This window comes from Hipposideros armiger, unplaced genomic scaffold (genome assembly GCF_001890085.2).
Source record: "Hipposideros armiger isolate ML-2016 unplaced genomic scaffold, ASM189008v1 scaffold_16, whole genome shotgun sequence".
In the NCBI taxonomy this organism is placed as follows: Eukaryota; Metazoa; Chordata; class Mammalia; order Chiroptera; family Hipposideridae; genus Hipposideros; species Hipposideros armiger.
Window position 1 is genome coordinate 6,210,818 of NW_017731366.1, and position 10,659 is coordinate 6,221,476.

A 10,659-nucleotide genomic window follows, 5' to 3' on the forward strand; every position below is an offset into this window, starting at 1 on the left:
CATATTGTCTTGCAGCAGCACAATTATTAATTTTCCTTAGCAAAGTTTATAACTTTCAGTTTAAAATTTGCATCATACTTCTTTCTTTTGGCTGGTGCCATGATAGGGATGATAGGGGTTTGACTGGTCGACATTTTCTATGCTGTACTGTACAATGGTGCAGTATTGTGGTTGGCTGTTGGCTGTATACAAAGCCTGATTTGATTGGTCCCTGCTCCCTGTTTGCCCGCCCTGTCACTATAGCAGTCTGGTCCACCCTTGCATCAGCATCTCCCTGGGACCTCACTAGTGCGCAAGTGCGAGCTCTTCAACATTCTAACAGGCACCATGATAGCGCAAAATCGCGAATCTTCAATGCATATGTAAAGAAATATACGGTAACCCGAATTTACCACACTCGCAAAATCGCACACAGCCGAGCATACACCCAGCAGCGCTGCTGATGCCTGAACGGTATGTGGAATGAAGTGGGCGGGCATCGGGAGGCCACTATGGCACGGGGCAAGCACTATGGGCAGTCTATCTGAAGTGTACCTGGCGTATAAGACGACCCCCCACTTGGAGGCATATTTTTCAGGGCCAAAAAATCGTCTTATACGTCGGCAAATACGGTATACCAAAATGTAATATTATCATTTCTGGGGGAGTGAGGAAAGGGTGTGATATTCTAGATTATAATTGACTTCATTAACTTTCTGATTTAAGTTCATTATTTTCAAGAATGGAAGTATTAATTTATACTTTCACCAACAGGTGAATTTCTTCTAGAGGAAGTCTTTCAAAAATTTAACAAGGGTCTTTTTTTTCTCAAATTATGTTTTTAAAATTTAGCCTTATTAATCAGCTGTACAGTATAGAAGGGGGAAAATTGGTCAAACTCTATGTACTGACTGAGAAGTAAATCTTGATACTCAATTTATCAATTGCTTATCAACATTCTTATAAGAGCATAGACTTTGTTCCTGTTCATGACTCATTATGTAATATCAGCATTATAAACTATTTTTATCCCAATTACATTGTCTTCAACAAAATTGTTTTTACTTTTATTATTCCTGCCTGCTCATTTTTTTAACTTTGTAATGAAACATTTTAAACTTACAGAAAGCTAGAGAAATCATATGACTACCATAAAGCAATGACTTCAGTGCAAAAATTATTTTTGTCTACTTTTTTCCTTTTTAAAGTAAATTGTAGCTGTCACATGTTATCTCTAAATGTATAAGCATGCATTTCTAAAAATAAAGACAATTCCTTATATAACCACAATGCTGTTATATCATACCTAATCTTTAATATCATCTAATAATTCAGTCTATAATCAAGTTTCCCTATTTTTCCCCCCAGGTGTCTTTCACAACTAGGTTGTTCAAACTATAGAAAAAGTTAAACCAGATTAACCTTTTACTCTAGTTTTAGAACATCACTCCCATCTTCTTCTTACTTTTCCCCACGGTAATAATGACTTATGGAATTTTCTGGATTTGTCTGAATTTTTATGGTGTCATTTTATTTGATCCTCTCTTACCTATATTTCCTAAAACTGGAAGTTTTATATCAAGGCTTGATTCAATTAGCTTTTTGCTTGAGTTTTGATTGAGTTGATGTATTTCATACTGTGTAACACAAGTAATTCAGAGCATTCTTTTTTAGCAATACCAATTGCTTGACAGCGTTTTATTACTTTTTAAGTTCAGAGGGATCATAGAGAGTCTATAGGGGGCATCGTATCTCTTGAAAACAACAGTTCTTTTCTGGGGAAATATAGCTATCTTAAGTTCTTTGGGCACTGTTCCTAGAGATTTAAATTAGGTTGCATTTTTTTGTAACCACAGCTAAACTTGAAATTTATCATTGCCTCTTTAACACTCAGCCCCCTTCTCATCACTGTGCTACATGAAACTTTTTATTAGCTAATAATCATGAATGGGCTATTTCATTTTGAAATTTAAAATGTGAATATAATTTATATTCCTAACAAAACTATGTTTAAAAATGAGGGTCACTTTTGGAATGTATTACATTTAACCGGTGCTATTTATTTTTAAGTAGGACATGGAAATTTAATAAGTAATTTGCTTTAAAATTTTAAACATTCTGTGTGTTTAAAATAATGAGGGCTATCCAAAGTACAAAGTTACATTCATATTAAGCAAAATTCTTTGGTCTTTAATTAAATAGTGGAAATGGAGTTAATGATGCTTTTCTAGTATAATTTGAAAACATTGCCTCCAAATTTTAAGCTTTCTAAGAATTTTGGGAATATGCTAAGCTAACAATAAAATGTTGACAGTAACTTATCAGAGCACTCAGAAAACAAGAACATGAGAATAAAGTGGCTCTGATTATATGTAAGAATATAAATTAAGAATTATGTGGCTTAGCATCTGAATTTGTTATTCCATATATATGTCTTATGGAGCTTTTCTGCAACTATCTTAAAGTTTAATTTTCCTTTTAATTTTCAGACAAATTTATTATTATACCTTTACATTCACTGATGCCTACAGTTAACCAGACACAGGTATGTTGTTAAATTTATTCATTCTGTCTTAAAGGACTGCTAATTGCGTGTTTTATTTTATTATTATTTTTATTTTTAAGGCATATTTTCAAACAGTAATCCATATAAAAAATACTTCTTTAAGAACCTTTCCAAATGAGTCTTCAGGGGATGATTTTACAAAAAGTTAAATAAGAGGGTAATCCACAAATCAAATTAGTTTTATCAACATTAGGGAAAAGTTTAAAGATTGGTTTTACCAATAACTTGTTTGGGTTTCCTAAATAAAAGAAGAAAAGGTTATGTAACTACCAATAAAAAAACTCAACCTAGAAATGAAATACCTGTGACATACTATAGCTTAATATTTGAAATTTTTATTTAACAGAATTAGTATATTTGCAGGTAAGAGATTTCCTGTTTTGTCAGTATGTTATTGTGGTTTTGAATATTTTGGCTCTGCCAGATTCAGGGATTTCCCTAGTTAGAATGAACAACTGCATTCTCAAAGGCAAGGGAATTTTCTGGACTGTAGTGTTTGCGGGCCTTAGTGGAATGTGATGGATCAGAAAATTTACCTCTCTTCCCTTCTAGTTTTTCCACTCTTTTTGTAAGACAATTCAACACATTTTTTATTGAGACCCTTTTAATATCCTTTCTGCTGGTTCCTTAGTACTGAGTAAGGCTCAGCCCCCTGAGTTAGATATAGAGCACGTACCCGAGGAAAGAGAAGAGGATGCAGAGAACCGTTGATTCCAAAGACCGGACAGCAGGGTGTCCAGTGTGAAGGCACTTTCATCCCTGACACCCTAACAGTCAATTAGGTATTCCTTTGCTAGCGAATGTGTAACAAGACTGGGAAACAACGTTTCTCTATTATTTTATACTATATAAGATAAATTTATGCTTTTTTTTTTTTTTTTGCTTTACAGCCAAGTGGTACTTGGCTACATGTCTTTTCATCTATTTGTCAAGAGTGGAATTTTTTATAGGATACAGCATTTGAAGAGGATTTTGTTTTTTAATCTAATTTCATTTCAAAAACCACTGTAAATGGTACATCCAGCTACTATCCATTCTGATGAGTTGGGCATCTTCCTGGTTGATTGGCGTCTTTACCCATGTAGTTTTGGGTAATTCATAATTCTTAAACTAAATTCCTCTCCCTTCCTTAAATGTTTGACTGGACAATAACGTGTTTATACTCGCCAGTTTTTAAAAACATTCTTTAAATTTAAATCATATTTCATTTAAAATTTTGTTTCTGACATCTGTGGAGATTTACATTGGTTTACCAAAAAGAAATTTTGTAGTATTGAAAATGATGTATACCTTATAAATACATCTATAAATGTTAGATATATACATATGTCAACAAATGAACACAGAATGCTGAAATAGAACAGTATCTGAAGTAATTCCTCTAATTGTAAGAGTGATGTATCAGAAATTAGTGTACTTTTGGAGTTTTGATGTATTTATTCTTACAGGTGTTTAAAAGAACCCCTCCTGGTGTTCGGAAAATAGTAATTGCTACCAACATTGCAGAGACCAGGTAAAAATAGTTTTTAATATCAACCTAGTGATTACATTAGTTTTGAGCTTAATAAATTATTAACATACCTTAATCTTTTCTTCTTTACAAAATGCTTTGTAATTTCTTGAAAATAAATTTGTGTAAATTTCATCATGGTAGTGAACATAGGTTTATTTTTTTGTTGTTATTTAACCTATACTAACATTTTAGTCGTCTTCAGAAACAGACATTTTAAGTAGTGTTTTTCAAACCTTTCCTAAAGAACCATGGAGGCTGATGTCGTTTTTTTTTCTTTTTGCCTTTTGTTGGTTGGGGATGGAATTGTTTGGTAATTTGGCAGTTATTTATACACAGCCTTTAAGATGTATTGTATTCTCTTGGAGGTACTAATATACCAGTACAGCACTGCAACAGGTTGCTCTGTGGAAGCTGATACTAAACCATGGCATGCGGGGCTGGCGGGGAGGCGCACAAAGCTAGGTACAAAAGTCATCACACAAGCTGTGAAGTCTGGCTGTGGACAAATAAGAATTCAGCACGTCATTTGCAGAATTGGCTCTGTGCTGCCACTGCAGCTGCTCAGGGCCTATGATGAGGTGCTTAATCCCATAACACTGCTAAATGTGGGGAGAGTGGTGAAAATCCTGAACTGCTAAAATCGATTTCCAGTAAAAATGCTCTAAAATCCCCATCTGTGGGCCTGTTATAAATTAATGTGCGTTTGATGTGTTTTAATACTTCACATATCTCTTTTCCAAACAGCATTACCATAGATGACGTAGTCTATGTGATAGATGGAGGCAAAATAAAGGAGACACACTTTGACACACAGAACAACATCAGTACAATGTCTGCTGAGTGGGTTAGTAAAGCGAATGCCAAACAAAGGAAAGGTCGAGCCGGAAGGTAAGATGGGACCTTTGCCTGAAACCTTTAGAACACAACATTTTATGTAGTAAAATGTGTTGCTGGCATTTAAAAATATTACTTATTAAGAGTTGCCTTTCATATTTTTTAAAACTTACTGTAGCACATTTTTAAATGTGAAAGTTGTTTGAATCATAGTTTTTTTGGAATTCTGTTTCATGATTTTTCTACCTCTTATTTCTCAATCCAGTTAATTAAAATTAATGTTCTTAATTCTTATTAGTTATATTACCTATATATTTTTTCTTAAAAGCATATATTACTAATGATAAAGGTAAACTACTAACACTATTTGAATGTCAGGTCATCTCCTAATCACACTGTATATATTAAGTTGCTTAATCTTTACCGCAATGCTATGAGGTAGGTTATTATCTCTGTTAAGGTAAAGAAATAAGGGTACAAAGAAATTAAGTGATCCGGTTAAAGTCACACAGCTTTGTAAGGAGCCGAGCCAGGATTTGAACCCAGGCAGTGTGGTTCCTCAGCCTGGCCTCCTAATTTCTGTAATTTACAGCTGTACTGGTTGTTCACTGTTAGTAACTAGTGAAAACACAGGGAAACTACCTTTTTCCCATTGATGTAATGGCGCATAAGAAATAAAAATATTGTGTTAATGGGAGGAAAATGATTGGCCTTTAACCCAAGTAATTGCACTTCTTGTTCACTTTCATGCATACTTCACAGTATTTTTACATCCTCATTCATGTGCATGGTAGGATCATATCTGGAGTCGTAGAAGAGAGGTTTTCTTTTCCCTCTTACAGGTAGAATTAAAAGATTCCCATTAGTCTTCAGGTACTGGCTTAAGAAAGAGAAGGAGAGTTGAAGAAAACTTTACAGACCATTTTAAGTTGGTAATATATAAAGTTCTGACTCACTTGCTATAATCTTTGCAGATTATCCCAGTATAACTTGACTTCCACGTAGTTTATTAGATTATGCAATTGATGCTGTTAAGCCAAAGTCATGGCTTAGTCCAAGTGTGCTATTCTAATCAGTTATGAGAGGATAACTTGACTGGGGACCCAGTAAGACTAGGGTCTTTTCATGCAGACCTGTCACACCACTGGTTACTGATTTAGAAAAGTATTCACCACAGTAAATGGGTTTTGGCATACTTTTATATATGAATAGTACGTACAGCAGGCCTTAAGTTTGATCCATGAAACAATTATGGAAATCAATTAAATGAAGTATGTATTACCTTTTATCTAACTCTTTATCTCCACTATCCTCATGGAAGTTAACTGTGGAATTAACAGTGTTCTAATTCAAATGGAAAATGGTCCCTTCTAGGCTCCATAGATGTAAATTCTTGTAGCAAAGCCTAATTAGATTGGTAATTATTTTGAAGGAGAGAACAACTATATTATGTGCTCCTCAGTGGAGGCTCTCAGTTTCTTCAGGCATGATATAGATGATGGGCCTTTGTACATTTGTGACAGAAATAGCTAAGATTTTTAGAACTTATTTTTATTCCTATAGGAAAAAGGCCTCCCCCTCATAACAAGAGCCTATAGAAACATTGTTTTGCTTGAAAATACATAAGATGAATACCCTCACCTCTTCATATCTGTATTTAATATTGTTCAAAGAATAATATTCTTGTCACTAGATGCAAACAATAAGAAAGAAATTTCCAGCATCCCTCTGAGAGCTCACTAAACATAGCACGTAACTAAAAGCTTTTTAAATAATATAGACAGGCTAACATAATGTCAGGAGTTATTACATAAAATGCTCACAAGACATTTAGAAGTTCACCTAGGCAGACTGCTGTTACTGAGCACAGCAGTTTGGATTCTGTACGGGAGAAACTGGGAACCAAGTTATTGGTGGGGGGAGGGAATCTTCTGTTTCTTAAAACCAGGACACAGGAATAGTGAATTTAAGACTCTTCAAAACAGATGGGGAGAAGGAATATATGACTAATAAAAATGAAATAAGTAAATTAGTTGTGACGTGGCTCGTAAAATAGACACTGCCTACTTGCCTTGCCTACCTACTCTTTTCTCTGGAGTTCTAAGAAATCACTGATAAATGCTCCCCCCCAACACACACTTTTTTTGTTTTTTTTTTTAAGAGTTCAACCTGGTCATTGCTATCATCTGTATAATGGTCTTAGAGCAAGCCTTCTGGAAGACTATCAGCTGCCAGAGATCTTGAGAACTCCTTTGGAAGAACTTTGTTTACAAATAAAGGTAAATTAGGTAGGAGGGTTAAGAAACTAAATGGGGTGGGGTTCAAATTTTTACCATGAATTTGTTTTCTGTGTGGGTTTAGTAAACTGTGTTTTGAAACTTCCTTCAAATGCTTATTTAAAAGTTTTTAATCATGTATTGCTCTGGAGCCAGATTGCCAGTGTTTGAATCCCAACTCCTCTCTGAACAAGCTAGTGTTGTTACATTGGGCAAGTTATTTAAATTAACCTCATATAAAATTCTTACTAGCACATAGTAAGTGTTCAGTAAACGTTCGCCCGTTACTACATCTGAAGATGTTATCCCTCTTTATAACTATTGACCATTATTTCAGTATCTTATGTATTTTGATACAATTATCCTTATTTTGAAAATAATTGGTAATCAACTTGTTTGTTGAAATTTTAACCAACTATTCTCATTAGTAAGTGTAGGTGGGTGGTGGTAGAAAGTAGTATATGAGCCTTTAAACATGTTTTTTATAGAATCACAAATATAATTTTAACTTATTTTGGTAAAATAACTAATTTGAAAATCATGTATAGATTTGATGTTTTACTCGAGTGAGTGACACAGAAAGACTAAGCTGTTTATCAATATATAATACGTGTTTAATTTTGTCTCCCCACAGATTTTAAGGCTAGGTGGAATTGCTCATTTTCTGAGTAGGTTAATGGATCCACCATCAAATGAAGCAGTGTCACTCTCCATAAGACACCTGGTGGAACTGGTAAACTTGATGTTTTTTAATTCTAACTTAGAGAGTGTTAGAGCATGTAAGCCCGCTAATTATATTTACTCTCATTACTGCAGTTTTGCTCAGTGCCAAATTTGATACACTATTTGGTTTTTCAGGTTAGTGTATGGCATATAAATTAGAAAGTTATAAAACGATACCTTTGTGATGTTCTTATGCAACTGGGCCCTTTCCACATAATTTTTTTCATTGTAGATCTGATTTAAAATTATATAACATTTTGAAATCATTGAATTATTGGTCTTTGTCTTCATTTGTATTCTTGAAACGGATTTGGTTGGTTTCTTCTACTCTTTCTGATTACTGTAATGTTGTGTTAGAGCTTTTGTCAAATCTAAGTAACTTGAGGGGCCTGGCTGAGTGGCTCAGTTGGTTAAGAGCTCGCTCAAGAGTGCCAGCTCTGAGCAACAGTGGTTTGGGTCCCAGCCCGAACTGAGCAGCCGCCGAGCTGCCAACAGGTGGCAGGATGGCTCAGCTAAAAAAATAAATAATAAACCAAGCAAAAAAAAACTAATCTAAGTAACTTGATGACAGTATGGACATGTTGTAAAGGCAACTCTTATATTTTTGAAGAAATAATAACAGGTGGCTTTTCTCCAAAATACCATATTCCCCTACCTGTCATTTTATTTTTATTGTTTTTTTTTTCCTTAGTTCTTTTTTATGAAGTTAATGTTTTCAGTAACTAGTTTCAGTGCCTTACACTTGGTTGGTGGGTATCCCTGCCCCAGACCATGCTGAAAGGAGGCCCAGGACTAGCTTTGAGTCCGGTGTCTACAGTGAGGGGAAAGGCGCTGAGTTTAGTGCCCACACTGGAGCGAAAAAGGTCAAACCTGTGCTGGCTAATACAGAAGCCACTAGCCACATGTGACTATGTAAATTTTGATTTATCAAATTACAAATTCAGTATTTCAGTCACACACACAAATTTCATGTGCTCAATAGGTACACGTGACTAGTGGCTGCCGATTTGGACAGCTCAGAAATACAACATTTCTGACATTGCTGCATGTTTTGTTGATTAGTGCTGAGTTAGAAGATGCCAAAGGTGTATTTTGCCTTCTTCAGTTTTATTTGAGCGATTCATGCAGACTATTTTGAGAATTTGGCCCATGTCAGAACATTGCAATCGCTTGTAATGTGAGTAATAAGTTTAAATGAAAAAGCATTGTATATTATCTAACCACCTTTGTTGGAGTATAGATTAGATTTAGTGAGATTACTGGTATTTTAGTAAGTAGTACAGTTTTACTAGTGAACTCTCTTTCCTCCACGTTTGTCTAATAGAATATAGCTGTGGAGAGCTGGGTGATGCTGAGAATAAATTTATTATTTGTGGTAGAGATGGATGACTAGAGGATAGCTCGATTCTGAGGCTGGAGCGGGATGACGTCCCCTCTCCCAGCTGAATTTAAGAGCCAGTCTTAGCCATTTGCAGGCAACAAAATCATGAGAAGGCCAGTAAATCCTTGCCAATAGTATGGTATGGTCTGGAGACCATATTTTAAAAAAAAGAAAAAAATTTATTGTGAAATACAGCATGACTATACAGGATAAATGAGCAAAACAAAAATGTACAGGTTAATGATTTATCACAAAGTGAGCACTATGTCATCATTACTTCTGTCAAGAACATTCCCAGAATCCTAAAAGCCTACCTCCTACATTCCCGGTCACTTCACTGTCCCTCAGTCCCAAAGATAAACTGTACCATGACTATAATGGTAATATTTTGCTTGTTTTTCTTGGTGGTTTTACCATACAAGTACACATCTTTATAACGAGCTCAGTTTAATTTGGCCTATTTTGTGAACTTTACATGAACTCACACAAGATGTGGGGTGGGTTTGATGGGTGGAACAGGGGTCTGGATTCTTTTGCTTAACATTGTGAGATTGAGCTGCATTATTGCTTTTAGCTGTAGTTATTCATTTTCATTTCCTTACCATATTTTGCTATGTGACTACTGAAAGACGTTTTGGTTATTTATAATTTGAGGCTATTACATATAATGCTGATAAGAATATTCTTCAATATTCAGTATTTCTTGGTACACATGTTTAAATATTTCTCATCAGTATATTCTTAGGAGTGAATTCACTGGGTCATAGGTATACACACACACACACATACACACACACACACACACACACACATATGATCAACTTTGGTAGATAACACCGAACAGTTTTCCAAAGTTGTGGAACCACTTTACACTCCTACCTGTGCTGCTGGTAGGTGAAAGTTATTGCTCAAACATCACCATCCTAGGTAATCCTTAATTCTAAGCATGCTGGTTAGGTATATAGTAGTTTTGTGGTTTTAATTTGCATTACCATGGCTATTGAATTTGTGAGCAGCTTTTCATGCTAGTTGCCCATTTGGATAGCCTCTCTTATAAATTTTTGGTGCCTGTTTTTCTGTTAGGTTAGAGGAGATCATTATGTACTTATTTATATTTATTCTTGATCTGAGCCTTTTGTCAGCTGTGTATTGCACATGTTTATATATTTACCTTTTTTTAATAGTGCTTTAATAAGTTCCTAATTTTAATGTAGTCAAATATATCAGCCTTTTTCTTTACTGTTATTCATTGTTATTTTTTTTTTTTTAAGATTTTTATTGGGGAATTGGGAGATGGGAACAGTGCTGGGGAATTGGGGGAAGGGGAACAGACAAGTTGCTGTCATTTTGTTCTTCAGTCTAGTTGTGGAGGACGTTGCTTCACTGG

General features: G+C 34.9%; 1 protein-coding gene across 1 annotated transcript in view; it reads left to right on the forward strand.

Moving 5' to 3' along the window:
• DHX36 (DEAH-box helicase 36) overlaps window positions 1–10,659 on the forward strand; it is a 46,094-nt gene that overhangs the window by 19,681 nt on the left and 15,754 nt on the right. Inside the window, exons 14-18 of the mRNA XM_019626720.1 lie at window positions 2,469–2,524; window positions 3,994–4,058; window positions 4,803–4,946; window positions 7,054–7,171; window positions 7,803–7,901. Of these exons, the coding sequence (XP_019482265.1) occupies window positions 2,469–2,524; window positions 3,994–4,058; window positions 4,803–4,946; window positions 7,054–7,171; window positions 7,803–7,901 (482 nt within the window). The remainder of the gene's footprint in view (window positions 1–2,468; window positions 2,525–3,993; window positions 4,059–4,802; window positions 4,947–7,053; window positions 7,172–7,802; window positions 7,902–10,659) is intronic.